This window comes from Chiloscyllium plagiosum, unplaced genomic scaffold, assembly GCF_037043375.1.
Source record: "Chiloscyllium plagiosum isolate Xiang-an unplaced genomic scaffold, Cpla_swu_hap1 HiC_scaffold_2, whole genome shotgun sequence".
Taxonomy (NCBI): Eukaryota; Metazoa; Chordata; class Chondrichthyes; order Orectolobiformes; family Hemiscylliidae; genus Chiloscyllium; species Chiloscyllium plagiosum.
Genome location: NW_028270140.1, coordinates 8,864,886 through 8,887,176, shown reverse-complemented (window position 1 = coordinate 8,887,176; position 22,291 = coordinate 8,864,886). Strand labels below are relative to the sequence as shown.

Sequence of the window (22,291 nt, the reverse complement as noted above, 5' to 3'; positions counted from 1 at the left end):
CGAACCTTGCTCTTTTGTCAATAACCTTAGGAGCTTGAGAAGATTTGGAAAATGGCAGAGATTGCATTATTCATTACTTTTGGATCCACAGAAGCCCATTATAAATGTAATTTTTGAGTTTTTGCTTGAGTAAATTCAACTGTTCAAAGTTTAAAAAAAGACTGATCTGAAATGTTAAAGCATTTTTTCCCTCACGTGCAGCCACTTATTTGATCATTTCTGGCAGTTTCAGCATCTGCACTGTGTATTTTTGTTTTCAAACATTTACTGGTCCATGGTAATATTTTTCCTTTGTTAGTAGAATAGATTGTTATGGAAATTAGTAAACCTTAAGAAATTTGAACTCCAATTAGTAAAAAGATATACACCTTTGGTTTTGTGCCTTTAAAAAAAAGTCAATTGGCCAAATAAATTGAATGCTCTCTTGTTGAAAAGGTACAAGATTGAAGGGGATTAACAGTAAATGTTACATTGTTGTTTCTGCTAGTCAGTAATCTATGATGTGGGTGCAATGACATTATCAGGAGCTAACTGTTTGCAATCTTCTGGAACTGAATATAATCAGCTTAAGTGAGAAATTTCCTCCAAATTGTAGAGTTACCTTTGACTATATGCAAGACTGACAGAATGGGTTTTGGCTACAGAGAATTATGGAACGTGGAGGTGATCAGGAAAGTAGAGCTGAAACCTAAGATTAGCCACTGTCATATTAATGGAAGCTCAACGGCCACATGCTCTACACCTGCTTTCATTTATAGTCAGACGTAGAGCACAAACAGGTCCTTTGGTCCAACTCATCCATGCCAACCAGATATCCTAAATTAATCTAGTCCCATTTGCAACATTTGGCCCATAACTCAATCTTTCCTATTCATGTACCCATCTAGGTGCCTTTTAAATGTGGCAATTGTACCAGCCTCCACCACTTCCTTTGGGAGTTCATTCAATGAATGCACCACCCTCATCATGAATAAAGTTTGCCCTTTCAGTCCCTTTTAAATCTTGCCCTGCTTACCTTAAATCCACACCCTCTTTGGACTCCCCTATCCAGGGGAAAAGACCTTGGTTATTCACCCTATCCATGCTCATGATTTTAAACCTCTAAAGGTTACTGCTCAACCTCCCATACTTCAGGGGAAACAGGCCCAGCCCATTCAACGTCTCCCTGTAGCTTATAAACATTCTTTAGGCTCAAACTCAATGTGAACCCCCAAATAAATTTCCATTCTCACCCAAGAGTATCTTTTATTTTGCAAGATTGAGATTGCCTTCACTTCTCCAGGAACCAAACTAAAATGCATCACAGCTCTCGTGGAATCACCAACTCAGGTGTTCCAGCTATTGCAAGGCAGGAGTTTTTCGGGAGTTCAATAACCTTCCGACTCAAACACTTCAGCATGTGATCCAGTGTAGCATATGCAGATTTTGACATCACAAATTCTCAAGCTAATCAATCTTCCTAGGACAGGTCAAGTCCCATGCAAAATGTTAGGCATAAAAACAACGTAGCAATAAGGGGATGCAAAGAATGCAGCTTAAATGCTTAGCAGCAATGATTTGTCTGCAAATTTACCATTGGTGATACACATCTAACCTTGGTTAATCAATATTTGAGTTCACACGCCCACTCCATACAAATGGAATTTAGATTAAGTGAGCCAACTACTGAATGACATGTCCAACTGCATAACTTCTTTGGTCACAGATCTCAAAAACCAAAGTTTTGTATTTAAGGGCACACTACTCGACACAGCAACTGGCTCAAAAAAAGTATTTCTGATTCTTGGGATACGATCATCCATCCAAGATGGACAGATTTCACCTGAACAGAATTGGGATCTGTCCTTAAATGATTACTAATCCTGCATGAGATGTTCTGGGAGTAGAGGAGATGAGATTGTTCTTGAAGTACAGGAACTCTCAAAATTCCATTTTAGTGAGAAAGGAGAAACTTGTCTGTTAGTAACCAGAGATTGGCTGTTCTGTCAAATGATGTTCAGTCTGAAGCAATAAGGGAAAACCATTAAGCAGCAATTTGGGAAATGCCTGAAAAAAGGTAGCCAAAACAGGAGAATTTGATGAATTTTCCCCAAGTATTTAAGGTTTATGGATTGACAGCAAGGGAGTGGGACTAATTTCCTAGCTGAAAAACTGGCTCAGGTACCACGTCCAAAATGATCTTAGTGTGAAGAACAGTTGTCCAATGCCGATGGGCGAGACACATTCTTCAGTGATTCTCTAGAGGAAAAAAAACTTTATAGCTATTTAGCTTATACAAGACAGATATGGACAAAAAAAACCAAAATTGTAGCTTTGCCAGTGACATTAAAGTCAAGATATTTTGACAGAGGTGGGGGAAAAGGAGGAAAAGGAGGAACAGCTGACCCGTCATAACCAACTAATTTGCTGCAATGGATATCCTTAGAGTAAAGCTGAGGAACTAAATCAAATTATCCTGTACACTAAACCTACCAAGATGGAATACAACTTTCAAAGTGAATCCTGTGGCAAAAGGATAGACGTTTTCAGGGGAAGTATTTTGTGCTACCTATGCAGTCCACTGAGACATGTTGGGATACAACAAATCTATTCCCTAGTAGTGATCAAAGATCTGATCTGGAAAAGACACTGCTCCAAAATCTGTGGAGGATACAGTTCTGTAACATCCTTGCAGAGTCAAGCTGTAAAGATCAATAATATTTGAAAGATAAACAAAGTAGAGAAAAAATTACAAAAGAGCAAGAAAACATGAGTGATGCGCAAGAGAATATGGACTATCACATTTTCAGTAAAGAGCGAGTGTGTTTTGTTCTCCAGATCGGTGTTGATCTTTTTTTCCTGTGCAAACTTCTCCAGAGGGGTACCTACCTCAGAGCTCTTACTAGCAGCTCTGTTTGTCTTTTGGCAGTTCTCCTCCAACTGTTCAATTTTTTTTGGTTTTATACCCCAAAGCATCAGATCGTTTCATGGTGTTACTACTGTCAAAATTCTAAATTCAAACTTGGAGTTTGATATTTGAGGGATAATTTAAATTGATTGACAGAATTTCAATTTGTTTTTGTCTCCATACAACCTAGTTAATCTAGCTGTTCGACCTGATATTACAGAACACTTGCTGTTGTGTCAAGTAGTTCTGCTAGCTTTTAACTCTTATGGTACAGTACCCCTTACACCTTCATATCAACTTGCATAGTGTTAAGTTGAATGGACATCATTCTTAAGCTTCTAAAAGTCAACTTGTTCAGTTATACAAATGACACCCAAGTGGGGAAATCTCAACTTTAGTTTGTCTCGTTACTTTCACATTTCAATGAAAATGACCAGATTTCACTTAAGTCTGTATCATGTAGTTAATTGCACAGACCAGAGTCAGATATTAAAAATAACTATGTGAGGTGTTCATTATATAACTGCTAAATCTGTTCTTAATTACACGAGAAGTGGAATTCAATTCTTGAAGATCAGTAGTTCAGGATTAGTGGCATACTTGAATACTTGGGCGGCAAGGTGGCACAGTGGTTAGCACTGCTGCCTCACAGCGCCAGAGACCCGGGTTCAATTCCCGCCTCAGGCGACTGACTGTGTGGAGTTTGCACGTTCTCCCCGTGTCTGCGTGGGTTTCCTCCGGGTGCTCCGGTTTCCTCCCACAGTCCAAAGATGTGCAGGTCAGGTGAATTGGCCATGCTAAATTGCCCGTAGTGTTAGGTAAGCGGTAAAATGTAAAATGTAGGGGTTGGGGTATGGGTGGGTTGCGCTTCGGCGGGGCGGTGTGGACTTGTTGGGCCGAAGGGCCTGTTTCCATACTGTAAGTAATCTAAAGTATTTTGGAGTAACAGAAGGTAAACAAGCATGGAAACTTAGCTTATTTGCCTCTTTACTTTTAGGTTTGCTTTTACTGGTTAATTTCGAAGGTAATTAATATCATGGAATGGTTACAGTAGGAATAGTCACCCTGCTAGATCTCTACTAAAGTGCGACTCAGGTCTTTCCACTTCTGCTTATTCCTTCCCAAGTCCCTTTTTTATCCCCCCAGATATTTATTCAATTCCTTTTGTAAGCCATAACTGAATCTGCCTCAACTTCCCCCCCCCCCCCCCCCCCCCCACCCCCATACATTCCAGATCTTAAGTCACACGAACCACCAGACACAAACACTTCAAATCTGTCCTCGACTAGTGGGAGCAACATAATCCAATTACTCTATTTTAGACAATTATTTTGACCTGTCAAGCTGCCTTTCAACTGTCTGCTCCAAAATGAAACCCAGTTTCTCCAATCTTTAAAACTAGAAGCCCTTCATATCAGAAGCCACTCGCATACACAGAGAAACCTTGATTATTCAAAGGGCACAGGTGGGCAGTATTGTGTTCAGTTAGTCAAATTCCGGATTATCGAATGCTGGCTAACAGTTTAGCCCAACATCAGGACCTTGCGATTTTGGGGGATAATCAGATATTTGGATAATCAGATGCTAGATAAATAGAGATTTTCTCGACAGTTTCTGCATCCTCTCAAATGCCTTCACATCTTTCATCAAGTATGGTATCCAGATTGAATACACCAACTGAGCTCACTTTTTATAGCTGATAAAGTACTAAAGCAAGGATGTTTATGACCCAAGATCCCTTAGCTACTTTCTTAACTAGTTCTAGCATCACAATCTCCACATTATTCCAAAAATGCATCACTTCACACTGTTCTACATTAAAGTGTCATGGTTATCAACTTCATCAGACCACATGGTGCTGGATATCCAGCACCATCTTCCATTCACAATATGGCCACATCAACAACAAAAAAAATACTTTGCAATCATGCCCTGCATAACCAAGTTTAGTCATTACAAAGCATAGTCAGCCCTTGGTCTGAATAAAGACTGGCAGACTATGTACGTACTGTTTGCTACTTATTATTTAGCCAGTTTTGTATGCATGCTGCGACCACCCAGTTTAAACTATGCATTTTGATTCTGCTGACAAGACTACCTTGTGGCACTTGCCGAATGCTTCAAAGTTCTACCTTATCTTTAAGGTTCCTTTCATGTCCCAAGATATATTAATTTCAGTTGTGAGTATGTGACAACTGAGCACCTGTAAGCCTCTGGGCACAGAATTATTAAAGATACCTAACCCTAAGTGAAGGAATGCTTCACCTCAGTCTAAATAACCTTCTCACCCAAGGATTCAGATGAGCAAATCTAAGTATATCCTTCCTATGACAATTTGACCAAAATTGCACACAGTATTCTAGATGTGGACTGAAAGAACTGCTGCAAGATTTTTTTTTTAAACTTGCATAAACTAGCTTCCTTGCAATAAAGTCCAACATTGTGTAACTGCGGCTGCATGCCTTAAGGAAATATAAATCTAATGGTCGGCACGGTGGCACAGTGGTTAGCACTGCTGCCTCTCAGCGCCCGAGACCCGGGTTCAACTCCCGCCTCAGGCGACTGACTGTGTGGAGTTTGCACGTTCTCCCCGTGTCTGCGTGGGTTTCCTCCGGGTGCTCCGGTTTCCTCCCACAGTCCAAAGATGTGCAGGGTCAGGTGAATTGGCCATGCTAAATTGCCCGTAGTGTTAGGTAAGGGGTACATGTAGGGGTATGGGTGGGTTTCGCTTCGGCGGGTCGGTGTGGACTTGTTGGGCCGAAGGGCCTGTTTCCACACTGTAATGTAATCTAATCTAAATCTTTCCCCATTAATTTCAACAATATGGAGAGAATCTTTGCAAAACACTTCGTATCTTTCACCCGGACAAATTATCTAATTCAATGAAGCAAACACAGTACTAATAACAAAACCAAAAATCTGATTTTAAAAGACTTCAGACATAGAAGCCAAAAATGGTTACATTGACAAATGCGGTCATCATGATAGTGCACATATGGGTGATTTTGCTACAGTACCAATCATGATTGCGAACAGCTTCACAGAGCATGAACCCAAACTCAGTCAGGAAAGGTCATTTTAACTAAATTACACTGTCTACAAACACAATGGAGATTCAGTTTGGAACAGTACAGGTATCACCAGATCCACTTGTGTTTGTGCATGTTGGGGAGCGAGAGCAGCAAAGAGGAAGGGATGGGGTGGGGAGGAGAGAATGCAGCACGAGCTCATTCCTTCCACTGATAAAACAAGGATGAAGGAGAGGGGGTCAATACGTAAACTTGGTAAATTTTATTTGAACCAATATCAGTTGTATATTTAATATAGTTATTAATTCACTGTATATACTCAAGTGATTACAAGAGTCATGTTTTAATTTTAACTTAAATCCTTAATGTTACATGTACCTAATGCTGTTTTTTTTAAAAAAGTATGCTTGAGGGAATTCTTATTATACAATTGTTTTTCATTTAAAAGAGCTCAGAAGTACTGATAAAGCCAGGACAGTCATCCCCCAATTTCAGGACCACGGCCAGCAACCAAAGTGAATGAGTATCATTATGAAACCAACGAGCCCGATTCAGTGGGGCTCCAATCTTCAGCAGGCCATCTGTCCCTGCCCATTCTCAGTGTGGGACAGCATTTCCAGCTGGGCATGCTCTGTTCACCACCTGCTTTCTCTGGAGCCCAGCCAAGCAAAGTGCAGTGTGATATAGGGAAAAAAAAACTTGCATTTGAACCAAAGAAGTGCTCGACTTAAAACAAAAAGGAAACAAGAGCTGGGTGGCAGATATCTCGGGAGACAGATGACCAAAAGGAGAACCTGGAATTCAGAAGATGCAGAGCCGAAAACTGGCAGAGGAGCCAATGAGGTGGTTTCCAGGTGAAAAGGAACAGAGCTAGTTCCATGTAACTAGGGCAAAGACAAACCCTGAAAAGCTCAGAAGGAGCTGCAGTTAGAAACCAGTTTAAGAAGATTAGATTGAAGCATGGGGTGGGGTACTGAGATGTTCTGGTACTTGAGATGTTCTGGTACAAGTCACAACAGCAAGTAAGGGAAGGGGGGAGGGGGGGGCAGGGGAAGCAAAAGGAGAATTCAAAAACTGGCTCTGACAGCAAGGAGTAGAAATTCCTCTAGGGGAACACAACATCAGATTGTTTGATTGTCTGGCCAGATTGCTCACAAATGCATGCATCCACCATTTATAATGCAGCGTGTTGTTTACTTACTGGCTCTGTAGTTGGCATGGTGCAAGGTAAATTTTGCAAAGCTGGAAATAAAATTGCTTACAAAGTAAAAATTCATTTTGGTACTTCAAACTTATGGAGTTCTGTTATAGTTAATTCGAAAGGATTTGAGATTTCCAAACCTCAATCTATTTTTAAATAAGGTTAGGGGCTTCCAACCAGGTCATGAAAACAGAGGTCTCAGCCAGGATCATTTGTTTGATAGGTGAGTCATGGATTCTATGCCAAGTATTGTGTGAAAGGAGAAAATCTGCACTTTTTGACTAAGTGATAATTCCATAGTAAAAGGGTGGCAGGTTTCAATCATGTGTCTAATGTCTTGCATTTAGATCAATTCCTACAGTGTTAACAAAAATGTTTTAAGAATGACCTTGGAATTGATAGCATTGTACAGACAAAAAAAAAGAGACATTAACAGCCTAAATGAGACCAAATTGTTTTTTCCTTCAACCAGCCAGGCTGCAGTGGGGGACATGTAACAGACATCTGCTTTGTTTGTATGAAAACTGACTGGAATGTGGTTAATTAGAAAGGACACTCTAGTATAAGACAAATCAGCTTTTTGTAGTTTTATAGCTTTGAGAAACAGATCTGTTTCACTCAAGCAATGCAAGCAAGATCCTATACTCCAGCAGTTTATTTTAACATTAAGAAAGCCATCCCACTGTTTGCCCAAAGTTGGTTCAATCTGCTTATTGATGTATATGAGTGTGTTTAAGTGCATGGAGATTATACTCACTTCTATATAATCTTATTTCTCCTATTCTAAATTACATTCCTGGCAGCCAATAGGTGAGCAATTAAGATCAAAAACCTATCCTCAATTATTTCTGATCTGGATAGCATTCAAGGGAATCAAGTTCAATTCCCAAAAACAAACATGCTGAATTTAGAGGAAAGGAATACCAAGAGTGATTATTCTGAGGAAGTTGCAAAGATCTACTCTTGATTGCATGCAAGAATAACAATTTTCCAAGTCAATAAAGTCTTCCAGTACAGGTCTAACAGATCCTGAGCACAAAGTGTTATTTAGTTTCCCAATAAATTCAAATGACCAATGCAAAAATGTACAAGGTGAAGTACCTATTCAGAAAATCAAAAAACGATCCTTTTATATGAGAGCATATGGCAGTAATGTTAATGGGCGGCACGGTGGCAGTGGTTAGCACTGCTGCCTCACAGCGCCAGTGACCCGGGTTCAATTCCCGCCTCAGGCGACTGTGTGCGGAGTTTGCACACTCTCCCCGTGTCTGGACTGTGGGAGGAAACCCACGCAAAGATGTGCAGGTCAGGTGAATTGGTCATGCTAAATTGCCCGTGTTAGGTGAAGGGGTAAATGTATGGGTGGGTTGCGCTTTGACGGGCCGGTGTGGACTTGTTAGGCCGAAGGGCCTGTTTCCATACTATCTAATTTAAACACATCAACTGGCATCCTTGCGACATTTGATGCAAGCCAATATAGATAGTGAACCAAAGCCAGAGAACCACGCTCAAGGTCAATGAGGCTGCCACACGGCTCAATACTCAGAAGTGACAGACTTGCTCCTTGAAGTCAGCAGATATGAACATGTTCATACGAGTAAGCAGTCGATTATAGGTCTCCAAAACAGAAAACACCCAACACATCTACTGTGTGCATTCAATCTGAACATTAGAAGTTACATCTGTGGACGATGGGCTCTAACAGAAAAGAGGAGTTGGGAAGATTTTGAAACTAGTTATAGCAAGCCTCACAATGCAACTTGCTCAGGAAGATCGATCTGAAAATCCAAAAATAAGTTCTTATAGAAAGGCACTGGAGTGGATGTTGACCATGGTTAAGGTCAACTAAGAGAAGGGCAAAACAGATTTTAAAACAAATCTGACAGGAAAATGGTGTCATCGCGATTAAGACAACAGGATTAAACTGTGTCTAGTCTCTACGGTCCTTTCAGTAGAAGTATAGCACTACAAATAGCCACCTTTGTCAGTCAGCACACAATCAGGTTTTGGGACAAAGGATTACAACTCCAGACATGCCTCTTCTCAATCTAGAAGAGTTAAACAGGAATTAATGTGCAAATATGCAGAATTATAAACTTTGTTGAATTTAAACTCAAAACAGGACTGCCAGCAAGAATCACAATCAATAATATGTAACCTGCAATTTCCTGATATTCTTTTGAAGTCTACTGGATCACAATCACTAATACTTCCTTTTCATAAAAAGAGCAGCCACCTGGCTGTACAAATGGAATTTTTAAAAACTGCTAGTCCAAGAAGTTGGCAAAAATATCAAAATCATTGATTTTCCATCCCCCACCAGCTATGTGACACAGATCCCAAATAATTACTTTTACGAATCGACAAACAATCACAGAGGGTATCCAAAAACCAGCCAGAAAAATTCTGAACAAAAAACTTAAAAATCAAGTTCCTGATCTGTTCAACATTCAGATTCAAGAGAGAGAGTCTTGAGTAATCCAAGACAAATCTTTAACTTGGAAATTGAAAAAAATCTCAGCCTTTTCCTCTAATCACCTTTGAGTCATTGTCTAACAGTTGAGACTCAACTACAACATAAACATCATAAATTGCACAGTTAATTCAAGACCAATGATTATGTTCAACTGTTGAAGAAATTAAAAGCTTAGTTCAAACTCTTGGCCAGACTCTGGTACTATGACCAGATTGGGAACTCAACTCATACTGCCAAGCACCAAATGCAATGACCCAAGGTAACAATTCAGGCCAAAGAGGTAATCCTTGGATTTGATTCTGTACTTGCAAATACACTCATAGCTGCAAAAGGGCTGGAGTTAATAACCAACATCTTAGTAGAGTACATAGACTATGTTCATTCCAGAGATGATCTAAACTAAATCCTAGAATTTCAAGTTGGACAAACTCCTTATTAAAAGTATTTGAACAATCAAAAACCTCAGGCAACACTCAGTACTCAACTGCATTTTTTGGTCTGTTTTTTCTTTAATTGGAACAAAAGTACTGCTCGTCAGTAGTCACCAAGAATCTGTAACTAAATTTTTGGCTCTTGAACGTGGGTTGAAGGACACCTGAAGCAGAACTAAAGCAGCATTACACACCTACTGATCAACTTTGAAAAGCAAATTTCAAAGTGCACTTGCAGGAAGCAGCCAATGATGTCTCAACAAATCAGGATTTCACAAATTTGAAGAATGTTATGGTAACATGAGGATCAGTGGAGTAAATTAACATTTCCACGTGTAATTTACGGACAGAAGCTGTTGAGGTAGACAGTTGAATAGAAGGAACAAACATATGTGTTGTTAATATCAAAGATGTATGCTTTTCCTGGATAAATGGACAATACTTTGATACAGACTAAGCATAATGAATCAGTTAAAAACAAATCAGATAGAGAAATATCCCTGTAATCAGAAGCAATATAATTTGGATAATCTAATTATGTGGGTGCATTCAAAATAGGGCCCAATCATAACATATATACTGTAGCTTGCTGCCAATGCACTTCAATGATCAGTAAGGAATAATTTGTATTTCGCAAACATTTGGTACATTTTAAACCAAATTGGGTAAAGCAACATCCAGGCTTTTGCATGCTTAGAACACCAGTTTTACTTCATTCAACCCCTTGGTAACTTCCAAGTAACCTTGTTTTTATTAGTTGTTAAAATAGCTATTTTGAGTAGAGTTACATACCTTAGCCTTTGCGCTTGATGATGGAGGGGTCCTGGGTATCGTCTATTTGGGGACTGATACAACTGTGACAGAATTGCTTGGTTGGTCTTCTGACTTGGATTATTGGCAAACTTGACAGTGATTGGCTCTGTGGCACCTGGAGGCTTTTGCCCATTCAAACCTTTGATTGCTTCCTCAGCTTCTACTCTCTTGTCAAACCGAATGAAACCAACACCCCTGGACACACCTAAAAAAAGCAGGCTCAATTAATTGCTGTCTAATTTAATCCAACATTTATAATTCTCGGATCTGAATTAGAATTAGCAAATTGTTAATCCACTTTAACTTGCTAAAATTGCTCAAAACACAAACTATTTGAGAAATAGAACTAGGGATAAAAGAAAAACAGAAGTTCTATAAATTCCAGCAAACCTTAAGATTCCCTACTACAAAATAAATGAGAAATTTGCTGATTCAGGCCCAAGCATGGCAATTCCCGCTAGTAAATCTCAATCTAGTAAATTGAGATACATCTCATAAGAGATGACTCCCTTTGAAAACTTAACTACTGGAATGTTTCAATCAGAAAAATGTCTTGTGGTAGCATGATCAGCAGTAATTTGAGATTACAAATCAATGCTTGAACCAATTTGCTTGCTGAGTCAGATGTGAAACTGGTTTCTACCCATGCAAAATAGCACTAAAGTCAGTCAAGTTCCTTTTCATCATTTTACCCTGTATCTGGATATTTTACATCATTTCAATATACATTTAATTTGAAACCTTGATCTGGTGACCCCAGTTGAACCTTTGACTTTGGAATATACAAATCCACTATCAATTAAGCAAAGGAAAATTGAATGAACGTTACCTTGATTTATTAGTGTTACTACTAGCATCACAAAAAAAAGTATCAATTCAGCTTTCAACTCAGTCCTTCCCCTCAACCATTTTATGTCCACAAGCAGCTCCACTGAAACACTATGCAGCACTTCAGATACAGATGCAAATTCTTAAGTGCATTACAGATTTAGTGCAGTAAACTATAATGTCTTCTCGGCAATCGGAGTGTTCTGATCCTTACTTAGAAACCCCACACTCTGCACAAGTGCTCAAATAATGTAGTGGTCATTTCCTTACCTCTCAGCTAAAGGGTCAAAGTTTCACTGCCCCATCAGATTTGAACAGGCTGATTAGCAATATTTAAATCTGTCCTTGTTCTCTTGGAATCAGATTTCAAAAGTTGCCCAAACTAATGAAGTGGCTAGAAAAGGTTCAGTTTCAACTTAGTTCATTGTTGAAAGGACAATAAATTAGCAAACTTTGCAGCTATTCTTTTGGGATATCTGAACTTCAATCATTGGAGATCTGGAGCAAAGCTGAAGATTTTCAAAACAAAATACATTAAGGCTGCCCTATACCTTGAAATTAAAGGCAACATTTAAAGAGCTCTTCCTCAGGTTATAAACGTGTATATTGTAAGTGTAGCACAGGAAGAGATGATTAAATTACAATTGTCAACTAAAATTTGAAACTCATTTTGTTCTGAGCACTAGCACTAAAATGTAGAATTCTATACTGGTCATCACCTAATTTTAAGCATGAGACACCAGCTAAAAAAAAGACAGGTCACGGCTTTAGATCTATTTGGTTTTGCGCTTGACAGGTCTTTCATCGGTAGCAGGGAAGCAAGAAGGTAAAATTACCCAAGAGATCAAAACCACCTAGAATGTATTTACTCAAAAAAAAAATCACACTGCTTTAGCATAAAATGGTGCAATAAATATGCAGAAATAGAAAACATAGTTCAGAATGCACTTCTCGCTATGCACAATAGCTCAAAAAGTCTGAATACATGACCAAGTACTACATTTCCCCCTTAACCAAGGAAGGCACTGCAACAGTTCTTGAACATGTTTACTTTTCGTCTGAGATCAGTTTCACAATGCTCACTAGGTACCCAGCCAAACAGAGCCTGTAAAGTTACAATCATCATTAAAAAAATTTTTAAAAATCAGGTGGTAACAAAGTGACTGTGCAGATTACCTTTTATACTTCAAAACATACTATGCAGTTACAGGCACTAATTCTCAAGAACCTGAACTACTTAGGTCAGCTGCCTGAAAACTATTAGAGCATGTTAAAATTGGATGAGTCCAAAAAACCCCATTTTGGTTAAGATTCTGGAAAGTCCTTCATAACAGCATTAAGAATGTACCCAACCACCTCCATGGACTGTAGCTATCCCACACAGCCGCTCATCACCTTTCGGAGCAGAGAAAAGGCAATACAATGCTGACATAGCCAGTGACATGCACATTAAGAAAACACATTTGCAGAAATATTACCAACTATTGAAGTGGATAAGTGACTAGCTTTAAGTTAAATCTTGCTGAAATTAAGTAGCAATGGAGTTATTTTGAAACGAGTTCTACATTGCTACCTTGTAATTTAAAAAACTATTTAGGCATGCAAAAAGCAGTTGGAATATTATCAGAATCTTCAATTTGAGCAAGGGCTCAATAAAATTCAAGGTTCTGCCCCATAAATGAGAAACCTCAGGGCTCCAAAGACCTCAAGGATATGTACAAAACAGCTACATCACCTAGTTCAATACAGCACTAGATCTGGACTCAAGTCTGTCCAAGAGAAAGGAAAGATCCTCAATTAGAAGTTTATAGATGGCCCCAGATTTACAAACAAACATCGAGTTACAATTGCTCATACAGTACTTATCAAAATCAAATAAAGGATGCATTATAGATTCAAATGCTTCTCTGTACTTCGGAATAGTTCTTATATTGTCCTGCATTGTGTTCTGATATACACACACACACAAGGGAAGCGGTTTGCAACCCAGGGAATGCCTGTAAGATTAATGGAAGCAAGATGCAACAAACTAAGGAGATAATTAAATGTAGTAGGTGCATACGTTAGTTGATTTTTCTGCATAAAGCATGTTTTCACTTGCACAACTAAAGAATCAGAGGATAACTTGCAAGCACTCATAAGCACCCACCTACAATATTCCATGTCACAGGTCATGGCTTCTGCAATGCTTGCCTGGCTGATGAAACAGATTCAAGGACCATACCTCTAACCAGAATCTGGCAGGTTTCTGGGAGGTGAAATTAGTCTGCCTTCAGCCTTTAAAGTCACTGCATTCCTTGCTTTTTATTTTCTGAACAACTTTGAACATTGGCAAGAGTTTTCCCTTCATACAGGAACGTCCTCCAAAATCACTTTCTTCTGAAGGTGGGTCTCCTACACAGACATTTTTGTTGCAAGAGACTCTCTCAAGATAGAGGGAGATGAGTTGCTTTGGCAGCTTTGGAGGTGATGTTTATATGTAGTCCAAGTTTCAGAGACATCGAAGAGTCAGAAGAGTGATTAATTTATACACAAGGACTTTGACAGTGATATTTGTCCTGATACCGGTGATATCTGACCTGATACCAAAGACTCTCATCCTTAGGTATCCAAAGGCAGCATGTTTGCAGACTGGAAATCCAACACTGGAAATTCAATGTCAGTTTGAAAGGTAGCTTCCCAGATAGGGTAAATGTTCTATATTTGGACGATTTCTGCACTGATCTTCATACAGAGATAGACCAGAACCTGACCTGGGATAGGTTGGTAAAGGATTTGAGTCTTGAGATTGAGGCCAAGATCAACGATTTCCATCAATTCTGTGACAATATTAAGCAAGTTTGAAGATTTTCTTCTGAATGCAGCAACATTGCCATCCACATAGAAAACTTGCAGGACTTGACTTTCTGAATTTCATCCAATTTAAGGGTGAAGCGTTTTCCATCCATCCATCCTACAAACAACATCCACACCACTTGCTCTTGACAAGGACAGCTATGAAGATAGAAAAAAAAGAGAGACACCCTGCTTGACCTCTAAGAATTGTGATATTGTGTGAGAAGAACTGTTACTTACATTTTATTGTGGAGAAGAGGATGATTAATTTCTCTGGATAGCCATAGTGCTTCCTGATTGAGGCTTTTGCCTAAGTCAATAACCACAGAATGATTGGTCTCATCCCAGGCATGTCTCAGTTGCTGGGCAGTGAAAATAAATGTCTAAAGTTCCATGGCTTGGTCAGAATCCACACACCAGCTTTCAAGGAAGCATTTCCTCAGATAGGAATGCAGTGCCTAGTGAGGATTCAGGCAATAATCTTCCATGATGGATAATAGAAGATTCTTTAGTTCCCACTGCTTTTCTCAAAAGTGGTGGCAATGGCAGCATTCCAGATTGGCAGGAATATTGTTTTCTTGCTCCAGATTTTCAGCAATGATTGAATTGAAGGGCAAGCTCTGCTCCAGATTTAAGAATTTCATCTCTTATGGTTTTTCCATTCTTCACAGGTCTAAAAAAAGGTGGTTTCAACTTCTGCCAAACTAGGTGGGAGTCAGTTGGGGTACTTCCTCAAACACACCTTCAATTGTTTGCATTACAGTTTGTGTTGTCCTGAAGGCTTACACGCAAAATGTCAACTTTTCCACCTTCTGATTCTGCCTGGTTTGCTGCGTTTTCCCAGACTCCTGCTTGTCTACCTTCTGTCCACTTGAGGCGGATATATTTTCTCTCTCACTCAAAAGGGTTCCATCCTTCACTCAACACCAATTTGAGATCAAAACTTGTTGAGCCCACATATTGCTTTGGTGGCACTGAGGAAAGTGGTTGTTGTGCTGGTCAGCTAGGAGTTGGAGCTCAACTTTCCCAGTTCTTGATTTCTTCTTCTAGGTAGCACTTTGTACAGGACAGCTTTTAATGTGGGATTTGCACATTAGCAAATACAGCCCTTGACAAAACGGTAGATCCAGTTGCAGCACCAAGGAAACCTTGTTGACCTGGCACCTCTGTACTACTGCAGCCTTCATCTACCATACTGCCAATAGCAGAGAATTATCTACCACCTGGATCACCATTCAGTAATTGCTTTGGATTGCACTTGTCTGGTTACTCCTCTCAGAGAAAGTGAGGACTGCAGATGCTGGAGATCAGAGCTGAAAATGTGTTGCTGGAAAAGCACAGCAGGTCAGGCAGCATCCAAGGAACAGGAGAATCGACGTTTCGGGCATGAGCCCTTCTTCAGGGATGAGAAAAGTGTGTCCTCCCCTCAGACTTTACAGTAACAGGTGGGTCTGCCAGGAGTTGAAAGTTCCCAAAAGCCCCTCTTGTGATAAAAGTCAGACAAGCCTCTCCACTGCAGCAAGTGACAATCCATGGAATAGTGAGGTTGGCTAGCCCAATGTTAAATTCAGCAGCAAGGCATGAAATCTAACATTTTTAAAATGAAGACAGAAGAAACAGGAGTGATTCTTGTTCTTGTTGCACTGCACCATGGACAGTGGTTAGGAATAGGAGGAAAACCATTTTGTAAGCATCTGGAAAGAATCTCTGCAAATCATCTTTTCAAAAGGACTACCATTGTAGCCAACCTTTACAGACCAAAGACTTTCCACATCCTTTGCTCCATAAGCCTCCCATAAATCTCCCGAGCTTCTTCCCCTGAACCTGTGTCAATTTTCATTCCCTCTTCCTTCTCTAAAGCCACCATTGATCAGTTCTTGCACTTCTGTCCTACTACCAAAGCCCTTCCAAGTGGAGTACGTACCACCCAAGAGGATGGATAAGTTGTGCCTTCAACATTTTTGAACATTTGAATGATGAACTTCTAGAAGACAAAGACACTCCCAGATCCTTCAGTACAGGGATCTCCTCAAAACTCAATTAGATTTGTTTGACAGAAGCATCATAGTTTTCCTCATCTTCCTTTTTCAATTTTTGGAATTGAAATCTTCGGGTCCTGGGTCTGGTTGTTCTGTGTTGCTGTTAAATTCTGCTCTCCCACACACCCCAACCCCAAATACTTGTTTCTTTTGTCAGGGCCTCTATTTAGCCAAGGTAGTGGAATATCATGTACAAGTTTGTTGATAAAAGATCGGCGACATTAATGTAGGTGGGATTGTAACATTGTAAAGCAACAATGGATAACATATGTATGCAATTATGACAGATGGGATAAGGGCTCTGGTTCAACAGTATTTATTGCCAGTTTTAATTATTCACAGTTGAATGACAACCTGTGGATCTGAAGTCACGTGCAGGGGAGACACAGTAAAGGATGGCAGGTTTCCTTCTCCAAATAACACTAGTCAACCATTTTTGAAGAAAACTTACAATAATTGATAACACATTGTCAGCAGACCAGTGAGTAATTCCATATTTTTCAAAATTCAAATTTCCAGACTTGCCATGGGTGAGGGGATTTGATGCTTATCACTGGAATTTCAGTCTGGTGCTGCGGATTAAGTGCTTCAGTGACATTATATCACCATCACCACCTCCCAAAATGCAAGGTGAGAAAAACAGATTGGAATTTCCTTTACAACAAGCTATCACCATTGTCATAGGAAGCAACTTTCTTACAATAATCCAAAAGCTTTATCTGATTAGATTTAATCTGGAGTGCATTCCACAGTTCAGTTCTGGGCATTTGCACCTTCAGAGAGAATTTATAGTATTTTAGTCTTGGAAGGATTGCACAAATTCAGACTGTTGCCAGAACACCAGTGTTTCGAGATCTCAAAACAAAAGAAACCAACTGGAAAAGTTAAATTCCCCCCCACTCCCTAACACCAGCAATTGTATTATTGTGGATACATGTCCAATTTTTAGAACTTTGAGAAACAGTGCAAATTGCTACAAGTAGAGCTTCCTCCCCAAAATTAAACAGCTCAATTAAAAATTTTTAAATTTGATTTTCGATTTATGTTCGCCTACATATAGGGGATATGCAACCAAGGCGTACAGCTGCTGCTAATAAAAGGGGTGAATGCCTACTCTGGCTTACAACAATACAGGTGCTTTTTGTTTGTCGTAGGAAAGCAGTGGTTAAAATGCAAGCTTTCAACCAACACAAGCTTGTCAAAAAAAGCCAGAACTAGAATCCACAGACAGAGCCAGCCAATCACATCCAAAAAGATTTCCCCATTAAAGATAGCAAGACAGAAAACATCAACACCTTCAAAATGATCTGCTCATGAGAAAGACCAGCCTAAAGAATACCCAATAGTGAATACTTTTAGTTATATGCTCAAATCAATAAAATCACTTACTCAAACTGCATACATAGCACAAGTAGTCAGGATTTAATTTCAAAAATCAATTGCTCAATTCACTTTTCTCCTAGATGTAAAGATTATTCATAAAGATACTCAATTTGAAGAACATTTCCCTCCATCTGCATTGCAGCATGACAGAAATGGTTTCATTTACCGAACGAATCAGGAGTTCCGGACAATTCACAGTGGTACCTATCTATACTATGCAGACGTGCTACAATTGCATAAAGCTATGTTGAAAATATGATTGTTATAAGTACAAGTCCCATTTCTAAGCGTTTTAAGTTTGCTTTACATTCCTGCTTAATTTAAAAACACATTAGCAACACTAAGGATTAGAACATCATCCTCTATAGCAGGTTTAAAATAAAGATTATAACTGCTTTAAATTTATTACTTCACCAGCCGTGAAAGCACAGTTCAAACTCGCACCTCCAGGGTGGGAAATGACTCAAGTCAGCGTGAGCTCTTAAATCTATTTTTGTCCATGCATATTTATGAACAATTCCAGCAGAAAATTACATTTTCTGGCCCACATCTCTCAACCCTCGACAAGTCCTGCAGGCAAGATAGTAAGAACTGAAGAACTGCACAACCGGTCTTATAAAAGACATGAACAGTGGGCATGTACTTACCAGTGACCTGGTCCACAAGAATCCTGGAGGTAATTATGCGTCCATATTGGGTGAAAAGCTGTTCCAGTTCTTTTTGGGACATAGTTTTTGGGAGCCCGCTGACATATAAATTCGCATCTCTGATGGAAGCAGAGCTGGGACGAGCATAGGAAACCTGAAAATAAAACAATTATTCATAAACATACAAAAACAACATATGTAAAATCTTCTAGTGATATGCATAAAAGATTTCTTAGGATAAAATTAAAAAAACTCTGGAAATACAGGGAAGAACTGAATGCATCTGAAACAATAGCTGGTATTTCAGGGTGACCAAGTAGGAGATCAGTTAGAATACACAAGGGCAAAAACTTTGACTTTAGTTGATTCAACCAGTTTTCCCAGCTTGTTGATTTTTAAAATCACATTTCAAAACAGTTAGGGTAAAAACAAAATGCTGCAGATCCAGGGAATACACAATTTCAGTAAGTGGTTACAGGAAAAGGAAGTTTTGGTTGGTGATCTTTGGAACACATTCTCAGCAGGTCTGGCAGTGTCTCTGGCGAGTATTTCCAGCATTGCGTGCCAATTATTTGAAGACAAATTATATTCTGTCATCACAATGTTTCTGAATTGTGAGCAACAATTTTCCTGGTGTGATAGAATATTTGTTCAAAATCAAGACTTACACATAAACACTGCGTTAAGATCAGAATATCTAGCACAAACACTAATCTCGTGTGAAATAGTGATTTACTTTCCTTTCAACTATGAAGTAACAATCGGATAAACTTGTTCACGCAGATAATCAGAATGTCTACCTATGAAATGGATCGGTTGTGCACAATGGATGGTAAATGCAAGCCAAAACTGTGATTAACAAAACAATGTGAAGCAATGCCTTTATTTTACGTATCAAATTTACTCATCCAGCCACAATCCGGTTCTTTGAGCTTCCGAAGCTTCCTTCAGCAGCTCTAACTTTATAGAAGACTAATACTGCAGATTTTCTTGAGTTTGCCCATCACCAGTTCAGTTTCCAAAAAAAAAGGAACAGATGTCAGGTGACAACTTGACAAACTAAACCCCCAATGGATCAAATTAATACTATTTAATCTTTGGCAGGTGTTTAGACTTTTCAGCCAAAGGAAACTCAGCTAACTTTACAAAGCAATGAGCACAGAAGAATTAGTCAATAGCTGGTGCCATTTTCTATGCCATGACAGTATTATAAAAACAATTACCATTTTCCTTGAACAGTTTAAACACACCCAGGATTAACACTATAGTTACTCACCTGATTAGATACTTAATAGACGAGCTGAATTAGACAATGTCTCAGAGTCAGGGACATAATATATGGCTTTACAGAAAGAGCCAGGAGATACTTTATCACAATGGTCACAGGGCCATTGTTGGAGATGGTCACTGATGGGCAGCTGTGCTGTAGATATTAACTGACCCTTGTTCAGCCTAAGTCTGCTGTAGGTCGGCACCTGCTTGATCAGAAAAGTGCTGCATGGAATCAAATATCCATAAGCTCAACCCCCTACCTTAGTTGTTGAAAAAAAGGTCATCTCCCTTAAGACTGTTGCATATAAATGAGTTTAAAGAATTTAAATAAAATAATTTGAAGCAGACAAAAAAATTACAAACCTCAAGCAAGGTTAAAAAGTTCTGCTGCTTTCCACACAAAGGCAAAACTGAAATGGAGATAATGTAGAACAAATCTAATGTTCAGAGTCAGATGTACAGCATGGACATTGACCCTTCGGTCCAACTTTTCCAATCCCAACCAGATATCCCAACCTAATATAGTCCCATTTGCCAACACCTGACCCAAATCCCTCTAAACCCTCCTTATACATATACCCATCCAGATGCCTTTTAAAATGTTAAAATTGTATTAGCCGCTACCACTTCCTCTGGTAGCTCATTCCATTCACGCACCACCCTCTGCGTGAAAAAATGCCCCTCAGATCTCTTTTACACCCTTCCCATCTCACCCTAAACCTATGCCCTCTAGTTCTGGACTCCCCCCAACCCAGGGAAAAGACATCTAATTATCCGATCCGTGCCCCTCTTGGTTTTATAAATATCTATAAATGTATTGCATGGGAAATGTGTTTTTATGGTTTCAGGTCATCTAACCATTTTATACCTGTTTAATCATTTTAATAAGTAGGTGGCTTTGTTCACCAATCTCTCAGAAATGAGACAAAAGACTGAAAGATCAGTTTTAATTAAGGGGTAATCGCTGATCAAGACAACAGAAGAAATTACTCAACATTAACTTTTAACAAAACTGTGCATCTATAGACTCAGCTAGCAACCAGAAATACAACAGAATTATGTACTGGTATTAGAATGGCATGATATTAAAAAACTACAGAAGAAACATCAGTGCTTCTTATTGAAGTTCTGTGGGTGTTTCAATTCAGCAAATTTAAAGTGTGACCATGAAACGTTTACAAATTTAAAATTCTCAGATTAGTCAAATACTAAGATAGAAACAAAATGGGAGCGGATGGGCACCATTCGGCTCTTTATGCCAGCTCATCCAACTCCATATTCTATTTCCATTTTCTTTCCATACTCTTGATCCCTTTAGTCTCAGAACTTGAAAAAATAATCAAGTATTTTAACTTCAACTGCTTTGTGTGGCAGAACATGACCAATCTGTCCTGGACCTTCCAAACAGACCTAACAGTCAAGGTAGCACAACTCTCTTCCTCCTCAGGAGGCTTAGGCAATTCAGCATGCTCATAAGCACCCTCACCAACTTACACAGATGGCTGTTGTGGCAACTGCTCCACCCAGGACCTTAAGAAACTACACACAGTAGTATACATATCCCAGACCATCACAAAAGTCCATCGTCCCATTCATGGACTCCATCTACACTTCTCGTTGCTGTAGGAAGGCTGCCAAAGATCCCTTCCACCTCAGTAACTCTTCCAACCTTCCCAATCAGGCAAAGATACAGAAGCTTAAAACACACCGTAGCTTCTTCCCTGCTATTATTAGCTGCTGGTTGGACCTCTCCAATTTCAAATCTGATGTTGATCTTGCTTTTGTGCATCTCCTGGGAACCCATAACCTTGTATCCCTCATTTTGTCTAAACATCCCATGATCTGTGTCTTCGTATGATCGGCCTATACTTCTCAAAATAAAAAAATACTTCTTATATTAGTGACATGACAAAGGCTGGAGGTTAACTCCATGGAATTACAGATTAAAAATCAACTGGGGAACAGACTACTTGACAATCTAAAGACGTTAGCCCTGTCAACATGCGATAATAGATTTTAATGTTCAAATCAACTCCTTTCTCAGCCACAAATGCTATAAATGCAGTGGTCAGCCTCTGCTTATACACCACCAGTATCTCATAACTGGGAAACAAAAGCAGCAGACAGTACAGATGAGTTTGAAAAGACAAAGGAGTTTCCAAGACACATTCACCACACAGGAGGCTGCTTTTGCCCGAAACATCTATTCTCCTGCTCCTGACGCTGCCTGATCTGCTGTGCTTTGAGCACCACACACTCTACTCTGATCTCCAGCGTCTGCAGTCCTCATATTCACAAAACTGGTATCTAACACCACTGACCATTCACTTCCATTCAGCAACTAAGTCAATCTCTGTTCTTGATGGTATTCCAAGGTTCCTGGTACATTTCACATTGAGTGCTTCAGTGAGGTGGTTAGGCCAAAGTTTTTTACACTTTAAATCCAATTA

General features: G+C 39.4%; 1 protein-coding gene across 5 annotated transcripts in view; it reads right to left on the bottom strand.

The window, feature by feature from the left end:
- Window positions 1-22,291, bottom strand: part of LOC122564158 (ELAV-like protein 2) — an 84,047-nt gene that overhangs the window by 5,835 nt on the left and 55,921 nt on the right. For all 5 annotated transcript variants that reach the window (XM_087994527.1, XM_043718813.2, XM_087994540.1 and 2 more), the window contains 2 exons: window positions 18,570-18,723; window positions 10,817-11,042 (listed from right to left, as the gene is read on the bottom strand). In XM_087994527.1, the coding sequence (XP_087850653.1) occupies window positions 10,817-11,042; window positions 18,570-18,723 (380 nt within the window). The remainder of the gene's footprint in view (window positions 1-10,816; window positions 11,043-18,569; window positions 18,724-22,291) is intronic.